General features: G+C 39.1%; 1 protein-coding gene across 3 annotated transcripts in view; it reads left to right on the top strand.

Annotated features, from left to right (window-relative positions):
- Positions 1–433: 433 nt before the first annotated feature.
- Positions 434–19,922, top strand: part of CEP57 (centrosomal protein 57kDa) — a 44,333-nt gene continuing 24,844 nt past the window's right edge. For 2 of the 3 annotated variants that reach the window (XM_012000948.1, XM_012000949.1), the window contains exons 1-2: positions 434–717; positions 9,710–9,866. In XM_012000948.1, coding sequence (XP_011856338.1) covers positions 673–717; positions 9,710–9,866 — 202 coding nt within the window. In that variant the 5' untranslated portion in view covers positions 434–672. Of the gene's footprint in view, positions 718–5,989; positions 6,033–9,709; positions 9,867–19,922 lie in introns of all 3 variants that reach the window. The other variant, XM_012000950.1, reaches the window with a different exon arrangement.

Here is a 19,922-nt window from a genome sequence, read left to right on the forward strand (position 1 = left end):
AATTGGGCAAATGTTCGCGAAAGGCTCGTTCTCTGCCGCAACTTTTTTATCCTTGCTTTCTATTGGACTAAGTCGTTAAGTCCCTCCTAATCCTATTTGTTATTGGCCAAAAGGTAAGTACTTCACCTGGAGAGGCGTCCCCGAGGCAAACTCACGCTCTCTCCTGCGTTTAATCCGAGGGAACTCGTGGAGTGCTTTAACTTCGCCTTCGCTTTTGTTTTATCTCCATTACTCCGTTCGGTTGCCACTGGCGACAACACTACTCGCCCACGCTTCTTACTGGAGGAGGCCTGCCCCACCGTAGAATCCCCGCAGAGCCGGCCAGTAGCCCGCGGCGTTGTCGGCCCCCAGCAGGCCCAGTTACGCGCTACCTTGTGACGTCACCAGGGAAGAGGCGGATTCTCTCCTGCTACTAAAAGACGTCTGCTGTTTTGATTGGCTAGGGAAGACGTCCGTTAGGACGTGTTGCCTTTTCTGTGTACGGTGTGAACGTAGGCGGCCCTGAGGGGGTGTGTGGCAGGGGTTTCCAAGCCGAGCACCAGCACCGTTGCCCTTTTCCATCAGGGGTTCAGCCCAGGGTCGCCCCTGGTGGGCGGCTCCCGAGTCTTGGAGAAGAGCACGAGAACCCAGACCGCCCCCAAGGTGCGGAGACCCCCCTGGGCAGGCTGAAAGATGGCGGCGGCGTCTGTCTCTGCGGCTTCTGGTTCCCAGTTGTCGGTAAGCAGCAGTTGGCGCGAGTGGTCCCCACGTCGGTCCCAAGCGCCTCTTTTGAGTTTCCTCACTTTCAGGGCTCTGTCAGTCCAGCTTCTGAGTCAATTCCGGAGGACGGCGGGAGTGCCTAGATTGCCCCGCGCTCCCCAAGCTTCCATTCACTGTTCCTCTGTCGAGACTGCACCCTCTGGCTTCCAGTGAAACTGGAACAGAGACTGGCCGTCTCTGTTCCCCATCCTTCATTCACCTTTCGGCGTAGCAACCCCGGTTGCCTAACATTCTCAAGGCCCAACTGGGATAACTGCCCACTCCCTGGCCTGCGAAAACGTAGCTCGTTTGGTCACGTGAGTTTAGCGGCCCCTCTAGGAAACTCGCCAGAGCAGGTAGGCGCGTCGGTGATTTTAAGAGACAGCTGCAGAGTAGTAGTCCGCCGTCTCTCGAGCGCATAGTAGTCGTTGCTTATGGTGTTAACTATCCCTGCAGTGCCTCCCACTGCCGTCCACATGAACTTCGTTGTGTGATCCTCGTAGCCGGAGCGCGCGCTTCCCGCCACCTAGAATTACTGGAACTTCACTGTGGAAATGCCATTCTGGAGAGGCGATAGGGGGAATTGATTTTAAATATTGTTTTTGCCTCATCAAAGGTCACCAGCCAGTTTATTAACTGATATTCACTGGTATTTGTCAAATTGGAGTGTCGAATGCTTACGTTGTTGAAAACCGCGGCGTTGGAAAGCTTTGATAGGAAGTAAATGTTGGAGCTCTTATTTCTCCACATTAGCAAATGTTCGATGCCTGGCATACTGTTAGGGTTCAAATGAATAGAATAGAAACCCTGCTTTGAAGGAGCAAAGCACTGAAGAGAAACTACACGTAATTAGTGATTACTACGCAATACAATTTAGCAAGTGCTACCTTAGTAGAATAATCTCGAGGGGCGTGATTAACAGTGCTTGGGTAGGCCAGAGAAAGTTTCCTAGAAGGGAAGATGGAGCTAGTTGCGTGTCGAAGGAATTGTAATTGCTTGTCCCAAGAGTAGAGGAAGGAGAAAAAGGCAATGCAGGAATTTTGGAGTATGTGCTAGGACGGTGGTGCTTTCAGGAAACTTTAGTGGGGAATTCGAAGAAGTAATACGGAGGTAGAGTTGGATGACGTGGATTGGAAACGTAGGTAAAAACGTGGAAAAAGGATGGTGAGGGAAGAAACTAGAAGAGTATCAGGGTAAAGTTATTTTCTAGAATCTAAGCGGGGAAGGAGTGGGGAACGCTAAGAAAGTCTGGTCATCTTGGGCCGGGCGCGGTGGCTCACGCCTGTAATCCCAGCACTTTGGGAGGCCGAGACGGGCGGATCACGAGGTCAGGAGATCGAGACCATCCTGGCTAACACGGTGAAACCCCGTGTCTACTAAAAAATACAAAAAACTAGCCGGGCGTGGTGGCGGGCGCCTGTAGTCCCAGCTACTCGGGAGGCTGAGGCAGGAGAATGGCGTGAACCCGGGAGGCGGAGCTTGCAGTGAGCCGAGATCGCGCCACTGCACTCCAGCCCGGGCGACAGAGTGAGACTCTGTCTCAAAACAAACAAAAAACAACAACAACAAAAAAGGAAAGCTTGGTCACCTTGGAGAAGTCAGTTTCAGCTTTCGCAGACTTGTTAGAATTTGTAATAATGGGACCAAAAGTATTAACAGTGGAGAAATAAGAGCTCCAACATTTCTATCAAAGCTTTCCAACGCCGCGGTTTTCAACAACCTACGCATTCAGCAGAATGGGAATTAGAAGTTTGCAGAGAGGTTTGGGGAAGTTAAGAAGTAATGAAAGCAGCAATTTAAGGTTATTCAGGATTAGGTCAGTAAAACAAAAAAGTAAAAGAAACTATTAGAAGTGTCAGCAGATGGATGAGATTTTATAGGAGAAGTGATTAAACTTGGGAGAAGAGGACTTTTCACTGCTCTCAAAAGTTAAGCACTTGAAGACTGAACAAGGAAAAGGAATACTCATACAAATGTTGAGTTGAGTCGGTGCGTGGCTCATGCCTGTAATACCAGCTACTAGGGAGGCTGAGGCAGGAAGATCACTTGAGCCCAACGAGTTCGAGGCTGAAGTGAGCTATGATAGTGCCACTGCTCTTCAGCCTGGGCGACAGTGCGACTCTGTTTCTATAAAATAAAATATTAAATAAACGTTTAATTGAGCTGCGTTATGCCAAGGACACCTAGCTGAGCATTGGCACTGGGATATAGTCAGCTCTTAGTACTTAATATGGTAGCCTTGACAGAAACCCCAAAGACCGTTCATTAGGAAGGCATATACATTTTTTTGTGCTAAGCTCAGCTTCAATTGGATTCTAAATATCAAGGGTACACTAAGAGTGTCTAGGATCCTCCACAAATCAAAGTATAACAAGCATAACTCAATCTGCTACATCAAAATGTCTAATTTCGAAGCTACTGTTTCTCAAAACAAAAATGACTAAATTTAGTTGGTTTCTTGGTGCGTAAGAAAAGGTCCTGCTTAGATGGCCCATCAGAAATAAGGCTGCCATTTTCAGAAGCATTGGAAAAGCACTTAGCTTAACAAACAGCTGATCTTAACAGTAGGCAACATTAAAAAAAAACAAAACAAAACTTGTTAAAACTGTACCATGAACTGAAAACACAACTCGTATTCAGATTTCCCCATTGTGAAGATTAACAACTGTTATATTCAGCTGTTTTCAACATTGATAAACCCATATGGAGCTACTTATAAGTACATTGAGATGCTTTACAGGCCAGGATTTTTAACAAGTAGATTAATGAATAACCGTCTTTAGGAAGCCTCAACCCTGTAAATCTCAAATGTGAACAACATGGATAGGGCGATAGGTTTCAGTTAGGTCTAGGCGACATTTATTGAGTGATTGCTCTTGAATTGATAAACTCGACTGGTGGAAAAGGCAGGAAAGCAACTATGATTGGGCGTAGTGAAATTAATTCCATATAGAAGTATGGACAGCATTGCGTTGAAACACACAAGAGTGTCTTTCATGTCAGCCTTGTAATGTTTTCACAGTAACCTTGGTGATTAATGAACTAATCTCTTAATTGTCTCTCTGACTTTTGAGATAGTTCCTTCGACCAAGCTGCACCGTAGCTCCGTATTAATTTCCCTTAAAAATGTTTTATGGCTATCATACATTTTATAATATTAAATATAAGATTTACTTTTTGAGAATAATAAAATGAATACCTTCATGTATTCATGTACCTCTTTGTGTCTTCCTTCTCCTTCCCACGCCCACCCAGTACCTCATATTTTAAGATTATAATGTATGGTATTTATATAGGACTATCTGGCATGCATAGTCCTTAAAGGCACTTTAAGCACTTTTCGTATGTTAACTCATTTAATCCTCACAATAACCTTCTGAGACTGGCATTAATATTTCCTTTTTCAAATGAGCAAAATGAGTCACAGAGAGGTTGAGTCAAAAATCTAGCTAGTAAATGACAGTATCTTAATGGGCTTTGGATTTAATAAGTTTTGTTGTTCATTTGTTTGCCAGATATTATAAACAACACTGTTGTATTCATTCTTATATGCTGTACATGGCAAATGTTTCTCTAGAGTGCAGTTCTCGAAGTATGGTCTCACAACCCTTGGAGATCTCCAAGACCCTCTCCGAGTCTACAAGATCCTTCTGTAATGACCACGTTTGTGGTAGACTAGATCTTCTTTAATATGTCAAACAAAATAACGTATCCAACAGAGTGAATGTGGAACTAGATAAGAGAATCCAGCATTCTTTTTTTAAGGCAAACATTAAAGAGATCTGCAGAAATGTAAAATAGTGCTATTCTTTTCACTGAATTTTTTAGAGTGTAAAGGGGTCCTGAGAGAAAATGTTTCCAAGGGGCAACTCTAGAGCAGTGATTGTTTTTTTTTTTTCAGACCTCAGACTGGGCTCTGGATTACAACTCAGTAGTGGGTCATGGAATATGTACTGTGACTCAACTCATGTCATTTTCAAGAAAGAAGAGAGAAAATCGTTCAGCTAATATAACTGAATGAATTATCTGGTTCACAGAGCACGTGCATCTTCAGCTTTACTCGGTCATACTAAATTGTTTTACCAAGTGATTATACCAACAGCCCTCTTTATTCTGTGTCCTCTTAAATGGATAGTATTGTCCCACTTGTAAATTTTTGCCGTGTGTGTGAAATGATGTCCTATTCTTTTCCTGATTTGTGCGCCTCTTATCATTGGTGAATATGCACCCTGTTTTTTGTGTACCTTTACTTTCTTGTGTGTGTGTTTTCTTCTGTGAAATACCTGTTCGTGTCTTTTGCCTGTTTTTCAATTGGGTTGCCTGTTTGCATTCTTTTACATATTGTGGATGTTAATTATCAGTTTGTTAAGACTGTTCCAAGGACAGGTTGGCTTGTCTTTGATACCTTTTGATTAATAGTTGTTACTTTTAGTGTAAAATTTGTTAGTCTTTTTATAATTAGTGATTTCTGTTTAGGAAATTCTTCCTTTCTCCAAGGCCTTGGTTGTATTCTTCTGTATTTTTTTCCTACATAATTTAAAGTTGGAGACTTTATGTCCTTAATTTACTTGAAATTAATTTGTATGCTGTGAGATAGGGATCCAATTTAATGGTTTTACTTAAAATACACAATTGTCCCCACACTACTTGTTGAAAATTCATCCTTTCTCCAATGGTTTGCAATATGTTCATTTCCATATGCGTATGGGTGTGTTACCTGGCTCTTTATCCCTTTGTTTTATTTGTCTCTCCTACTTAGATACCCGCTGTGGTGGGGGGAGGCATTTACCTCCTTGTTACTCAAGAGAAACATTAGCTATTGTTGGTCCTTTGCTTTTCTTCAGTAGAAATTCTAGAACCTGCTATTGGAATTTTGATTGAGATTTTATTGAATTTCTAGCTTAATTTGGGTATAACTGATATGTTTAGGATATTGACCCTTCTGTCTGAATGTTATGTTACTCCATTTATTTAGAACTTTTACATTTTTCAGTACTTGTATAATTTCATGTCTTGTATATTGTTCAATTTATTTCTAGTTTTTAGTTGCGTGATATATATTTTCATAAGTTGCATTTTCTAATATATAAAATTACTGACTCTTGCATATCTCTTTTACCCAGCAACCTTCCAGACTTAATTCTCATAATTGAAGATTTTTTGGTTTTTTCTATTTAGATGGTCATAATCCAAAACTGGGATTCTTCCTTTTCAATCTTAACAGCTGTTATTCTTTTTTTTTTAATCTTAGTGTGCAGACTAGGAAATGAAATACAATCTTGACTAGAATTGATGTAGATATCTTTGTCTTATTACTGATTTTAAAAGGAATATTTCAAGTTTTCCATCATTAAGTATGTTTGCCATGTTTTCTTGTAAAACTTTGTATTATCATAAGGAAATAAGTTTTTTAAAAAATAATAGCTGGATGTTGAATTTTATTGAATGCTTTTTTACATTTGTTGATGATTGTATTGATTTTTACTTTGAAGCTATTGCATTGATTGCGCTGCTCAGAGCCCTACCTCATGTTTCTCCACCATTGGACCTTGACTTCTCCAATTTTATTTCCTCAACATGTGTACACAAACTCTTTTTTCAGCTAAACTAATGTATTCATTAACCTAGAAATAATTGCCTTTCATACCCATTTCTAGCTTGCCTATTAGAATACATGTCAATCTACAAGACCCAGTATTGATTTCAGCACTAATAAAGACCTTCCTTTACCATACTGATCTGAAGCAATGTTCTATTGAATGCATCTGAATTTAATTTGCACTTAGTCTCTATCACATCCAGTTTAGCAGTTCCCACCTACTCTTTTGTATTTGAGTTTTATCTAGCTAATGTCTTGCAGCTGTGTTGCCTGTTCCACTTATAAAGCAAGTAATATGCATTTTTAAATTATGCTTCATACTTCACACAGTGTCATAAAAAGATGTTCAGTAAATATTTGTTGAATTGTGTGTTCCTAAATGAGATATTTGCCCTAACAACTAAAGGCTGCAGGAAAAGATAGTGATCACATTAAACATTTTGCCTTTAATCCTGAAAGTTTCTCCTTCAATCATGTTTTGTTTGAAATAATTTTTCCTGAGTGCTTAGGGTCATGGAAAGATTAGTGGATTGGGAGTTAGACTTGGGCTCCTTTCTACACAGCCGTCCTATGATATTTGTGCTATTTGTTAAATATAAAGAAGCTCAAAAGCTTTTGATGATCTCTTAAAGGGTTATAGTAACTTTGTTGAAAAGGATAATCTTTTATAAGTGATGTGCAGTTTCCTGTTTGTGGAGGAAATGTGTAGTTAATATTCAACAGATTTATTGAACAGAATAAAACTCCTTTATTAGAACTTAATTTCTCCAGCAAAAATGCTACACCAACTGGGTGTCCTAAAATTATTTTAATTCTGTCACTGCCCAGATGTAGCTCAGACCCCCATACATTAAGGGGCTCCATTTCACAAGACTGCCCACCCCCAAGTCAAGTCAGAGTTCGCAGAGCATCTGCATTTCTGCTCAGCTGACTACAAATTAAGGGATTCCTGCAACTTTCCAGGAACGGCTCACAGTATTCAGGAAAGACTGTACTTAAGCAATTTCAGTTATATAAAGGACACAACTCAGGAACAGCCAAATGGAGGAGACATAGGGCAAGGTGTGAAAGGGCTTCTATATTCTCTGTGGTACAGCACCTTCCCAGCTATCAGTATGTTCAACAATCTAGAAGCTCCCCAAACCTCATTATTCAAGAGGTTTCATTGAGCTTTCATTACATAGGTACATAATTGAGTAATTTATCCACTGGTCACTGGGCTCAATCTCAGCCCCTTACCTCCCCTGAGGTCAGGGCCTAGGACTGAAATTTGTAACTCTTACCCACCGCACCTCCCTCCCCCCAACGCACACACACACACAGATGGAGTCTCACTCTGTTGCCCAGGCTGTAGTACAGTGGCCCAATCTTGGCTCACTGCAACATCCACCTCCTGGGTTCAAGCGATTCTCCTGCCTCGGCTTCCCGAGTAATTGGGTTTACAGGGCACGCCACCACACTCGACTCATTGTTTTGTATTTTAGATAGAGCCAGAGTTTCACCATGTTGGCCAGGTTAGTCTTGAACTCCTGACCTCAAGTGATCCACCCAGCTCAGCCTCCTAAAGTGCTGAGATTACAGGCATGAGCCACCGTGTGCCTGGCTGAAATTTGTAACTCTTTATAATCTAGTGGTTGGTTTTACTGGCAACCAGCTTCCAGAAGATACCTTCAAACCTGAAGCTATCTAGGTGCCCTACCTTGAGTCCCCTCATCAGCCTAACAAGGACACCCTATCACTTAAGAAATTCTAGGAGTTTTTGAATCTCTGTCTGAAACCAAGGACAAAAGACTAAATATATTTTTTATTGTACCACAGGGCATACAGATAATAAAAATGTATAGGTCATGAGGAGTGATATAAAATAGTAAAGGGCAAACCCACTAACATATAAAATGTAGAACAGAGGTAGTTCCATTTTGGGAACTAGTTTATTAGTTAATCACATAATTAATGGGATTCTCCTGACTGGACAGAGGGTGGTCGGCAAGTCACTTAATATTTTTGAATATTAAATGATAGGATTCTGGTGGGTTGTAAATAACCAATGAAAACTTGAGGTTCTCTGTGACTTTTAAGCTATGCGATAATTGAGGATGCTTTGCAAGACCTTTGACCGTATTATAAAGAATTGAAAACTCATCCTGTTTTCCAGTTACCTCTAAAACCAGATGCCAATTTGCCATTAAGTTTGGAAAATGACAAATAGTAGTCTTTGTTATATATGAACATACTATAGTAGACTTAGCACTTATTTGAGTACCACTTTTAAGACTTGGCCCTACCCACCTAAGCTCTTTGTCCCCACTTTTGATTTTCATAGCCATAGTGTGTTTTATATTTATATAAATAGAAAATCTTTTATATTTGCTTTCTTAAATCAACTGGAAATTTGCATGATTTTTAACATGGAAGTAAAATCTTTAATTTTTAAGTAAGATTTAAATACAGTGCAGATATTTCGATAACCTTTGTTTCAGGAGATTGTTTACTGTTTTAAATATTCATTTTGTTCTTGTACTTTTACGAACACGGATTATTCTGGTAAATTTAAGTTTTCAAAGGTAAGAATTGAAAAACATAGTTTGCTGTGGTGGTTTGAGGAAGGAAAGTGGATGTCTGAACATTTTGAACAGCTAGCAGTCATATTTTCCACCTTAGCCCTCAGCTTCTTAGTTAATTCCACCAGTCTGGGACCATCTGTCAATAGGAAGTTGCCTACAACAAATAAAACTCCACAGTTAGCATCCTCTGGGTTGAAATTATTATGTGGAATCCTAAATTTAACAGAATCTCATTCATGACAGAATGGTGTACTGTGGAAATAAAGTTTTATATTTGAGTGTTTGATGGGCCTTAATGTTGTTTTCTAATTATTTTCTTTTTTGTTAATTAAATGTATATTATTTGAGGCAGGGACAGTGCCTTATTTTCTTTCTGGAGTTTTGAATACTCTAAATATTCAATTAGTAGTTTATTGATGGGGAATAGAGTAATTCAGTCATTTGTAGCAATTTCTGGTCCTGTAAAAATAATGTATTTATTTTTCTGAATGTATATTTCACAGTATATATTTTTAACTACAGTGTTTACATTCATTGTATCGTGTAAGTATTTCTGCACAGCATTTGTATTCAAGTTGTATGAACATTATTTTCTTTTGTAGTGTCTGGCTTATGGCTATATTTAGACTAATATGAAACACTTTAAAAGTTGTATTTCTTTATTGATTGAATTCTGTCGTTTCTAGTCAGTGGATTTTTTTCTCTTGTCTGTATGGACAGTCTAGTTCTCAGTCATAAATATTTGTGGTTTAAATCGGCTATTTGTGGTTCACACTTTTGAAAGGTAATTTGTGTCTTTATTTTTTAGAACATCTTAGCTGAGCCATCAAGGTCTAATGGAAGCATGGTTCGGCATTCTTCATCTCCATATGTAGTATATCCTTCGGATAAGCCTTTCCTTAATAGTGATCTACGACGCTCCCCAAGTAAGCCTACACTTGCCTATCCAGAAAGCAACAGCAGAGGTAATCGAGCCTAACGAAATAGATGTTATTTATGTTTTCTTGCTGCTTTAAAATTCTTAACTTTGTCTCCGTTATTTTGCAATTAGAGGAAAATATATTTCCCCTTTGTTTCCAGTTGTTAGCCACCACAAAATATTATGCTTCCTTGTATTCCTTATGTTGATTGTTGAACATCATCATCCACCACATTACTGATGCTAAAATACTTTGAGTCATCAGTGACTGCTCTGTAATCCCCACTATTAGTCCGGAATGAAGACCTTTTTTGCTTCTGAAATATACCAAAAGCATACTGGTTTTTCTGCCTTTTTGTGTTCCCATTGCTTTGGTTCAGGCTTTCATCATCTGTAGCCCAGATGTTCATAATACATTCTTCATTAATCTCCCTGCCTATTTTCTCCTCCTCATCCCCAGTTAACAACATTTCTGTCATTTGTCATTATCCATCATCTCTCCCACAAAATTAAAGTTTTCGCATCTCTTCGTAGCTTACATAATAAAATCTTAATTTTTCATAACCTAGACCCTATCTGCCTCACCAACTTCATCCCTAACTTGTCTTCCGTTTTTTCCTTTCCCATCCTTTGCTCTGGCTACTTTGAAATACATTTGTTCCTGGAACCTGCCATCTGTATTAGTTTTCTTGTTGCCTTAACAAATTACCATGAACTTAGCTTTGAATATTTGTCATCTCAGTTTTCTGTCGGTTGGAAATCTGCGTAGGCTCATCTGGGTCTTCTGTTTAGAGCTTTACAAGGCTGAAATCAAGGTGTTGCTTGGGGCTCTGTTCTTTACTAGAGGCTCTGGGGAAGATCTGCTTCCAAGCTCATTTAAGATTCCTAGCTAAATTCAGTTCCTTGTCATTGCAGTACTGAGATTCTGTTGCCTTGTAGACTCTTACTTGGGGACAGTCTTTGCTCCTAGAAACTGTCCTTGTTCCTTTATGTTTTCCTTATGGTCTCCTACAGTAACAGTAGGTAAGGTCTCTTATGTTTCTCTTTTTTTTTTTTTGTTTGAGACAGAGTCTCGTTCTGTCGCCAGGCTAGAGGGCAGTGGCGCAATCTGGGCTCGCTACAACCTCCGCCTCCTGGGTTCAATCTATTCTCCTACCTCAGCCTCCTGAGTAGCTGGGACTACAGGCGTGCGCCACCACGCCCAGCTAGTTTTTGTATTTTTACTAGGGACGAGGTTTCACTATGTTGGCCAAGATGGTCTCAATCTCTTGACCTCGTGATCCACCTGCCTCGGCCTCCCAGAGTGCCAGGATTACAGGCGTGAGCCACCGCGCCCAGCCAAGTCCCTTATGTTTCAGATCTCTGAGTTCTGCTGTTACATTTCTCTAACAGCTGGAGAAAATTTTCTGGTCATGTTATTAGATTGGACCCACTCAGATAATGAAAAGATGGTTTTGATATTAAATTTGTTAATCATCGATGTTTCTTCATCTATATCTTTTAAAATACACCCACATTATACTTTGTGTATGTGTGAAGTTTAAATAAAATGTCTTTGCTTTATTTGGGATGCAACGGCATTTCCTTTTTTTAAAAGTTGTGTTTAATCACTAATACTGCAACAATTATATGTGTTGATGATTCTCTAGGTAAAAGAAATGTTATATTTTTGGCATCGTAGGCTAAACAGGCATTTGTAAATTAGTTGAGGAACTTTTTTTGTTTCAGTTGGGGTATGTATTGTAAGTATCCTAAAAATCTTAGAATGAACCTCTTCTGTAAACTGGACTGATTGTACAGTAAAATACCAAGTAGGTAATGATATCCAAATACCAGTTTAAATCCTAACCTATAATAGGTACTGAAAAGTGTTTGTGGAAATAAATGTGACTAAATAGTGTGAAGTCTTTTAAGAATTTTAGTACTCTATAATCGCTAACCTAGAAGCTTCTTTGTTGTAAGATACTGTGTCTCGATGATAATGGAAATTTTTAATTAATGGTTAAAGCAGTTGATAAAGTTCTATACATCAGAGTATAGCAGGTTGGCAATTTAAGAAAATTAAGTTGCATGACATTCAAACATCGTAGATTTAAAAAGCAAAAAAAGTAACTGAAGCCCACAATAGAGCAAAAAAAATCAGTTTCAGGAAGTTTCTTATTCAAAAATAAGCACAAAACAAAATATCCGTTTACAAAGTTCTAACAGGAACACAAAATCTAAGAATTTAGGTATTAATCCTTCAACTACAATATTGTATCTAGTTCTGATCTTTACACCCATGAAAAGAAACTTAAAAAGTTCAAAGAATGACAAATTACTAACAAAGAATAAAAAAATAAAGAAGGCAGATTTATTCACAGAGAATCAGAAAAATTTTAGCACAGCGTGTTACTAATAGAGCTAAATTCTGCTTGAGTGCAACATCAGTGGTTTTAAGGAATAAAAGAGAAGTGGGAGAAGCAGGGAGGAGATGGAGAGGAGAAATAAACAAGATGAAAAGTAACCTTCAAGACAGTAAATAAGCTTTTATGCCTTTAGAGCATGATGGTGTGAACTGTTTAAGTAGTGTCCCAGAATAATCATTAAAATCCATTATCCTTTTATAGTGTGTGTTAATCCAGTGATACTTACTTTCCAAATGGGAAGGAAAGACACAGAAATCACCATCTCCTTCTCACCCAGAAAAAAGTAAAGGCTGTGAGATACGAACAAAGACCAAGAGAGATCAGAAAAGATATTTGGGGGGAACAGGGATAAGTGTGTGTTGGGGAAGTTAGAGGAGAGGAAGACCTCTCAGAGGAAAAACGAAATAGTAGATAATCTGAGCTTTAAAGAATGAGTATGGTTCTATAAGAAGAAAAGTTCAATAAGAGTACAGCATGTGAAAGGTTTGTATACTCGACATGATTTTTTTTTTTTTTTTTTTTGAGACAGTCTCGCTCTCTCGCCTAGGCTGGAGTGCAGTGGCGTGATCTTGGCTCACTGCAACCTCTGCCTTCCAGGTTCGAGCGGTTCTCCTGCCTCAGCCTCCCGAGTAGCTGGGATTACAGACACATACCACCATGCCTGGCTAATTTTTGTATTTTTAGTGGAGACAGGGTTTCACCATGTTGGTCAGGATGGTCTCGATTTCTTGACCTTGTGATCCGCCCGCCTCAGCCTCCCAAAGTTCTGGGATTACAGGTGTGAGCCACTGTGCCCGGCAAACCTGACATGATTTTTATTGGTTCATCAAGGACATTGTGGCTTAGTTTTTTCTTACTGGGAATTTATGACAGTGAAGAATACATTCCTAAAATAATAGTTGAGTGTTACTACCTTGATTTGAGCTAAAATTAGGAATTTTACCCAACATTGCTTTTGCATCATTGTTGGCAAACTTCAACACAGTGAAAAAAGCGAAGTCTTACTGTTAATAGTATAATGAAAATAGTATTGACCTCACAGGCCCTGGGAAAGGCCTCATGAGCCTTGCCCTCAATGTGCCTATGCCCCACATTTTGAGAACCACTGTAATCAAGGATATGAGTACATCCAGAGTAGTATTTTATTCATGTAAATACTTTTTTTAATCAGATATGAGAAGAATGTAGATAGCAACATTTGTTCCACAATCTAGATGATAGCTCCTTGAGGCCAAAGACTGTCTTCGCACCTTGCAGAGTTCTTCACACATCATAGTGGTCTATATGCTTGATGGACTCAGGTTTACATCAGAAGTAAGTCTAAACTGAAACAACGAGACAGGAGACTGATTAAGGAAGGATTTATGCATATTTTGTTGTGGGGAATGAGGAAGATGGAGAAATGTTTGAGTCTAAGATTTCTAGTGTAGATGATTAGTGGTATGATTAGGACAGATCACAGAAAAAAGCATACTTAGAGGAATTGATATAATTTTGGCTGTATCAAATTTGAGATGCCTGTGAATTAGATGGAGATGAATACTAAGCAAATGAAAATAAAGTCTGAAGTGTAATAGAGAACGCTACACTAATGAACTCAGACATCATCAAAGATACAGTAGTGGATGAAGCCTGTGAGTATAGAGGGGTTTCTCCAGAAAAAGAAAGTAGAGGGAGAAAAGGACTTTGGAAACTACCACCGTGTGTAAACAGTAAACTAAAAAGTAGGAAAAGTTAGAAAGGTGGAGAACTACCAAGACAGCAGTATTGGAGAAATCAAAGATGCATATTACAGATCTGGGTACCCCCCCCCCTTAATCTACAACAACATAAACCTGTGTTTATGTTAGTGACAGAAATGTCCCAAGCAATAAATAGACCCAGCTGGACTTGAAGAACATTAGGGATTCCAACATGGCTAGCACTTTCCATCTTTTTTTTTTTTTTTCCCAGCTTGTAACTAGCTTCATTTTTTCTAGCTACAAAGGAGCTTTTTCTTTGCCTAGCAGGAAACATTACTAACAATTACTGAGTTTTAAGTTGAACCAGTTCTGGCTTTGACGTTTCAGACAAAAGTCCCAAGAAGACAAGCATTGTCTGGGTTTCAGTATGTGTCACTTGTGGATCAGTTAGATTTGTCAAAGGATAATAAAGTTGTAGGTATAGCCATGTTGAGGTAAGGGGAAACTCCCAGAAAAACAGGTATATAAGTCAGGCAAACAGTTCCAAAGATGTGTGCTGTACTTCATACAGCAAAATATAAGAAAAATTCGTGGAAACAGAATTAGGAAATATAAAATATAATGAAAAATTTGAAATTTATTAGTTATGACAAATATGATAACTCAAAAGCCAATATATGCTTTTTAAGTAAAACCTGAAATAAAATGAAACATAAAAAATAAATAGCTGACAAAGGTGTTTACTATCATACAAATAAAAACGATTGATGACAGTACTATTGCCAAACAGAATAGTATAGACAGAGAGCAGCTTCATGTAATACTAAATAAAAATAAATAATACCTAGTTTAAAAGTGAGAAGGAGAAATACCCAAGTACAGAAATAAAATGAATTTCAAGCCAGGACAGTAAGGGTGGAACTAAAGCGAAAACCCTTAGGGACAGTATTAGGAGTCTTGGCATTAGGTATAAGCCTTAAGTGTTGGGGTACAGTAGCAGAGATGATGGAATTTTAAATGTGGGTAGGGACTGGAGAACAAAGCTCTAGGCGCCCATGAGGCAACTTCTGGAATACTTTGAAAAGCTGGATGTGATGAGAGTTGTCAAAGCAGAACTGGAACACTGCAGCCCGTGGTCTCAGGAAGAGACTGGATTAAAAAAGTCACCTCTGTTAAGTAAACCCAAGCCAATTTTATCTGCTCACTGAGGTGCATATGTGAAGACTTGAATACGTAATGAGAGCTATACAATGTTAATGAAAATACTTAATATTATAAATCACATTTAAAGTGTGCTCATATATAAATACATATGACATAGTAAATGGCAATCTCACATATGAAAGCATTTTTAAAATGTATAGGATTTCAATAAAATGTTTATAATTACTACACCTAGATGGTAAGATTATGGGTGTGTTTTTTTTTTTCCTTTTCAGTCATGTGTTTTCTGAATTATCCTCTGCATTTATTCAGTAATTTTTTAAAAAAGAAAACAATAAAACATTACACTTTTAAACAGGGATATAAAGCCATTCAGGAATACATAAAAGGAAAGCGCACACCCCAGCATAACACTGTGATATTACAGTTGCTGACATAAAGAACAAAAATGAAATGTTCAGCCAGTTTCAATAATAAATATAAATGCTGAAATAAAATGATAGCAAAATTTTATACTGTTGGGTATAATTTAATGAAGGAGTGCAAAAAATGTTTGATATTGCAAAGTCTTTAGTAAATTTGCCTGTGGTTCAGAAGAGGTTAAGAAAACTCAATGGATATTAAAGGACATTTAAAATTTTATTGTCCTATTGTATTTATCTGATTATTGCAGGTATATAAAAGAATTGTTCCCTTTAGTATTAATCTTATACCTAGGCTGCTTCTCTTTTACTTCTAAGTGTGTTTTCAGTTGATTTTTCAGTTTCTACCTGTGTATGTGTCTGTTTCATGTCTGCATTTTTTCCAGTTAGATTGTAGTCTCATTGCATACCAGCAAGAATAAGCTGACTGCAATAAAATGTATTAGTCTTCTGTTTGAGGCTTGTCATATCCTAGGCACTGAAAAATTTGGCAAAGGAATAAATTATGTTAATAAATGGTTAAGAGGACTCAATGCTTCAAAGATGGCAGCTCTCCCTACGTATTGTATAGTTTAAATTAGTGTTTGGCAAAATGATTCTGAATGATTACTGGAAACATTTTAAGATTTATATAATATAGGTGACTGGCAGAATCAGTGTTTATGAAATTTTAGTAATTGACATACTGGCACTAATTCCCTAATATTATTAAAGAATCCGGAATAGAAGAAAGATCTGAAACTGTCTTAGGGTGTGTATGTAACAGAATTACAGTATCTAATATATATGTGTGTAAATTTAGTGTATGATCAATTTGACATTTCAAGTTTCTCTTTAAATGCAAAAACACTTTTTCTATGACTTAACAAATGTAAACATATGAAACTCTAAATACAATTTTAAAAATACAAAGTTTATCTGATCTGGTGGTTGGGAAGAACTTTCTAAGTATATAAAGAAAGAAAATATGATGGGAGGAAACACCACGCCCAAGACTCTGTTGTTAAAGCACTGATGACTTCTGACCCAATCATAAAGGTGACAGCAAAACCAGCTTACTTTTCAGAGTTCAAAAGAACCATCCTGTAATCTGTAAGATATTTGAGAAAAAGTCCTAGTCTTAAGTTCATTTTCTTCAAGTTCTTTTTGGAAGTAAGCTGGGTATAACTAATAGAGAAATAAAGAACAACTCGATCTGGTTCCAAAATGGCCGAATAGGAACAGCTCCAGTCTCCAGCTCCCAGTGTGAGTGACACAGAAGACGGGTGATTTCTGCATTTCTAACTGAGGTACCGGGTTCATCTCACTGGGGCTTGTCGGACAGTGGGTGCAGTCCATGGAGTGTGAGCCGAAGCAGGGCGGGGCATTGTCTCACCCAGGAAGCACAAGGGGTTGGGGAATTCCCTTTCCTAGCCAAAGGAAGCCGTGACAGATGGTACCTGGAAAATCGGGACACTCCCACCCTAATACTGCACTTTTCCAACGGTCTTAGCAAATGGCACACCAAGAGATTACATCCTGCGCCTGGCTCGGGGAGTCCCACGCCCACGGAGCCTCACTCACTGCTAGCACAGCAGTCTGACATGGAACTGCAAGGCGGCATTGAGGCTGGGGGAGGGGCTCCCACCATTGCTGAGGCTTGAGTAGGTATACAAAGCGGCCGGGAAACTCGAACTGAATGGAGCCCAACGCAGCTCAAAGAGGCCTGCTTGCCTCTGTAGACTCCACCTCTATGGAGTTCATCTATGGGTAGGCCATAGATGAACAAAAGGCAGCAGAAACTTTGGCAGACTTAAACGTCCCTGACAGCTTTGAAGAGAGTAGCGATTCTCCCAGCATGGAGTTTGAGATCTGAGAACGGACAGACTGCCTCCTCAAGTGGGTCCCTGATCCCCGAGTAGCCTAACTGGGAGACACCTCCCAGTAGGGGCCAACTGACACCTCATACGGCTGGGTGCCCTTCTGACACGAAGCTTCCAGAAGAAGGATCAGGCAGCAACATCTACCGTTCTGCAATATTTGCTGTTCTACAGCCTCCGTTGGTGATGCCCAGGCAAACGGTCTGGAGTGAATCTCCAGCAAACTCCAACAGACCTGCAGCTGAGGGTCTGGCTGTTAGAAGGAAAACTAAAACAGAAAGAACATCTACACCAAAACCCCATCTGCACATCACCATCATCAAAGACCAAAGGTAGATCCACAAAGATGGGGAGAAACCAAAACAGAAAAGCTGAAAATTCTAAAATCAGAGTTTCTTTTCTCCTCCAAAGGAAAGCAGCTCCTCGCCAGCAATGGAAGAAAGCTGGACAGAGAATGACTTTGATGAGTTAAGAGAAGAAAGCTTCAGACGATCGGTAATAACAAACCTCTCCGAGCTATAGGAGGATGTTTGAACCCATCGCAAATAAGCTAAAAACCTTAAAAAAAGATTAGATGAATGGCTGACTAGAATAAACAGCATAGAGAAGACCGTAAATGACCCGATGGAGCTGAAAACCATGGCATGAGAACTATGTGGCGCATGCACAAGCTTCAGTAGCTGATTTGATCAAGCGGAAGAAAGGGTATCAGTGATTGAGGATCAAATGAATGAAATGAGGCGAGAAGAGAAGTTTAGAGAAAAAAGAGTAAAAACAAATGAACAAATCCTCCAAGAAACATGGGACTATGTGAAAAAACCAAAGCTACCTCTTGATTGGTGTACCTGAAAGTGACGGGGAGAATGGAACCAAGTTGGAAAACACTCTTCAGGATGTTATCCAGGAGAACTTCCCCAATCTAGCAAGGCAGGCCAACATTCTAATTCAGGAAATACAGAGAACGCCACAGAGATACTTCTCGAGAAGAGCAACTCCAAGACACATAGTTGTCAGATTCACCAAAGTTCAAATGAAGGAAAAAATATTAAGGGCAGCCAGAGAGAAAGATGAGGTTACCCACAAAGGGAAGCCCATCAGCCTAAGAGCGGATCTCTCTGCAGAAATTCTATAAGCCAGAAGACAGTGGGGACCAATATTCAACATTGTTAAAGAAGAATTTTCAACCCAGAATTTCATGTCCAGCCAAACTAAGCTTCATAAGTTAAGGAAGGAGAAATAAAATCCTTTACAGACAAGGAAATGCTGAGAGATTTTGTCACCACCAGGCCTGCCTTAAAAGAGCTCCTGAAGGAAGCACTAAACATGGAAAGGAACAACGTACCAGCCACTGCAAAAACATGCCAAATTGTAAAGACCATTGGTGCTAGGAAGAAACTGCAGCAACTAATGGGCAAAATAACCAGCTAACATCATAATGACAGGATCAGACTTACACATAACAATATTAACCTTAAATGCAAGTGGGCTAAATGCTCCAATTAAAAGACACAGACTGGCAAATTGGATAAAGAGTCAAGACCCATCAGTGTGCTGTATTCAGGAGACCCATCTCACGTGCAGAGACACACATAGGCTCAAAATAAAGGGATGGAGGAAGATCTACCAAGCAAATGGAAAACCAAAAAAAAAGCAGGGGTTGCAATCCTAGTCTCTGATAAAGCAGACTTTAAACCAACAAAGATCAAAAGAGACAAGACGATTACACAGTGGCAAAGGGATCAATTCAACAAGAAGAGTTAACTGTCCAAAATATATATGTGCCAAATACAGGAGCACCCAGATTCATAAAGCAAGCCCTTAGAGACCTATAAAGAGACTTAGACTCCCACACAATAGTAATGGGAGCCTTTAACACCCTACTATCAACATTAGACACATCGAGACAAAGTTAACAAGGATATCCAGGACTTTACCTAAGCTCTGCTCGAAGTGGACCCAATAGACATCTACAGAACTGTCGACCCCAAATCAACAGAATATACATTCTTAGCACCGCATCACACTTATTCCAAAATTGACCACATAGTTGAAAGTAAAGCGCACTCCTCAGCAAATGTAAAAGAACAGAAATTAAAACAAACTGTCTCTCAGATCACAGTGCCATCAAACTAGAATCAGGATTAAGGAACTCACTCAAAACCACTCAACTACATGGAAATTGAAAAACCTGCTCCTGAATGAATACTGGGTAAATAACGAAATGAAGGCAGAAATAAAGATGTTCTTTGAAACCAGTGAGGACAAAGATACAACATACCAGAATCTCTGGGACACATTTAAAGCAGTGTGTAGAGGGAAATTTATAGCACTAAATAAATCCCCACAAGAGAAAGCAGGAAAGATCTAAAATTGACACCGTAACATTTAACAATTAACAATTAAAAGAACTAGAGAAGCAAGAACAAACACATGCAAAAGCTAGCAGAAGGCGCAAGAAATCACTAAGATCAGAGCAGAACTGAAGGAGATAGAGACACAAAAAACCCTTCAAAAAATCAGTGAATCCAGGAGCTGGTTTTTTGAAAAGATCAACAAAATTGATAGAC

Source organism: Mandrillus leucophaeus, unplaced genomic scaffold (assembly GCF_000951045.1).
Source record: "Mandrillus leucophaeus isolate KB7577 unplaced genomic scaffold, Mleu.le_1.0 Scaffold643, whole genome shotgun sequence".
Taxonomy (NCBI): Eukaryota; Metazoa; Chordata; class Mammalia; order Primates; family Cercopithecidae; genus Mandrillus; species Mandrillus leucophaeus.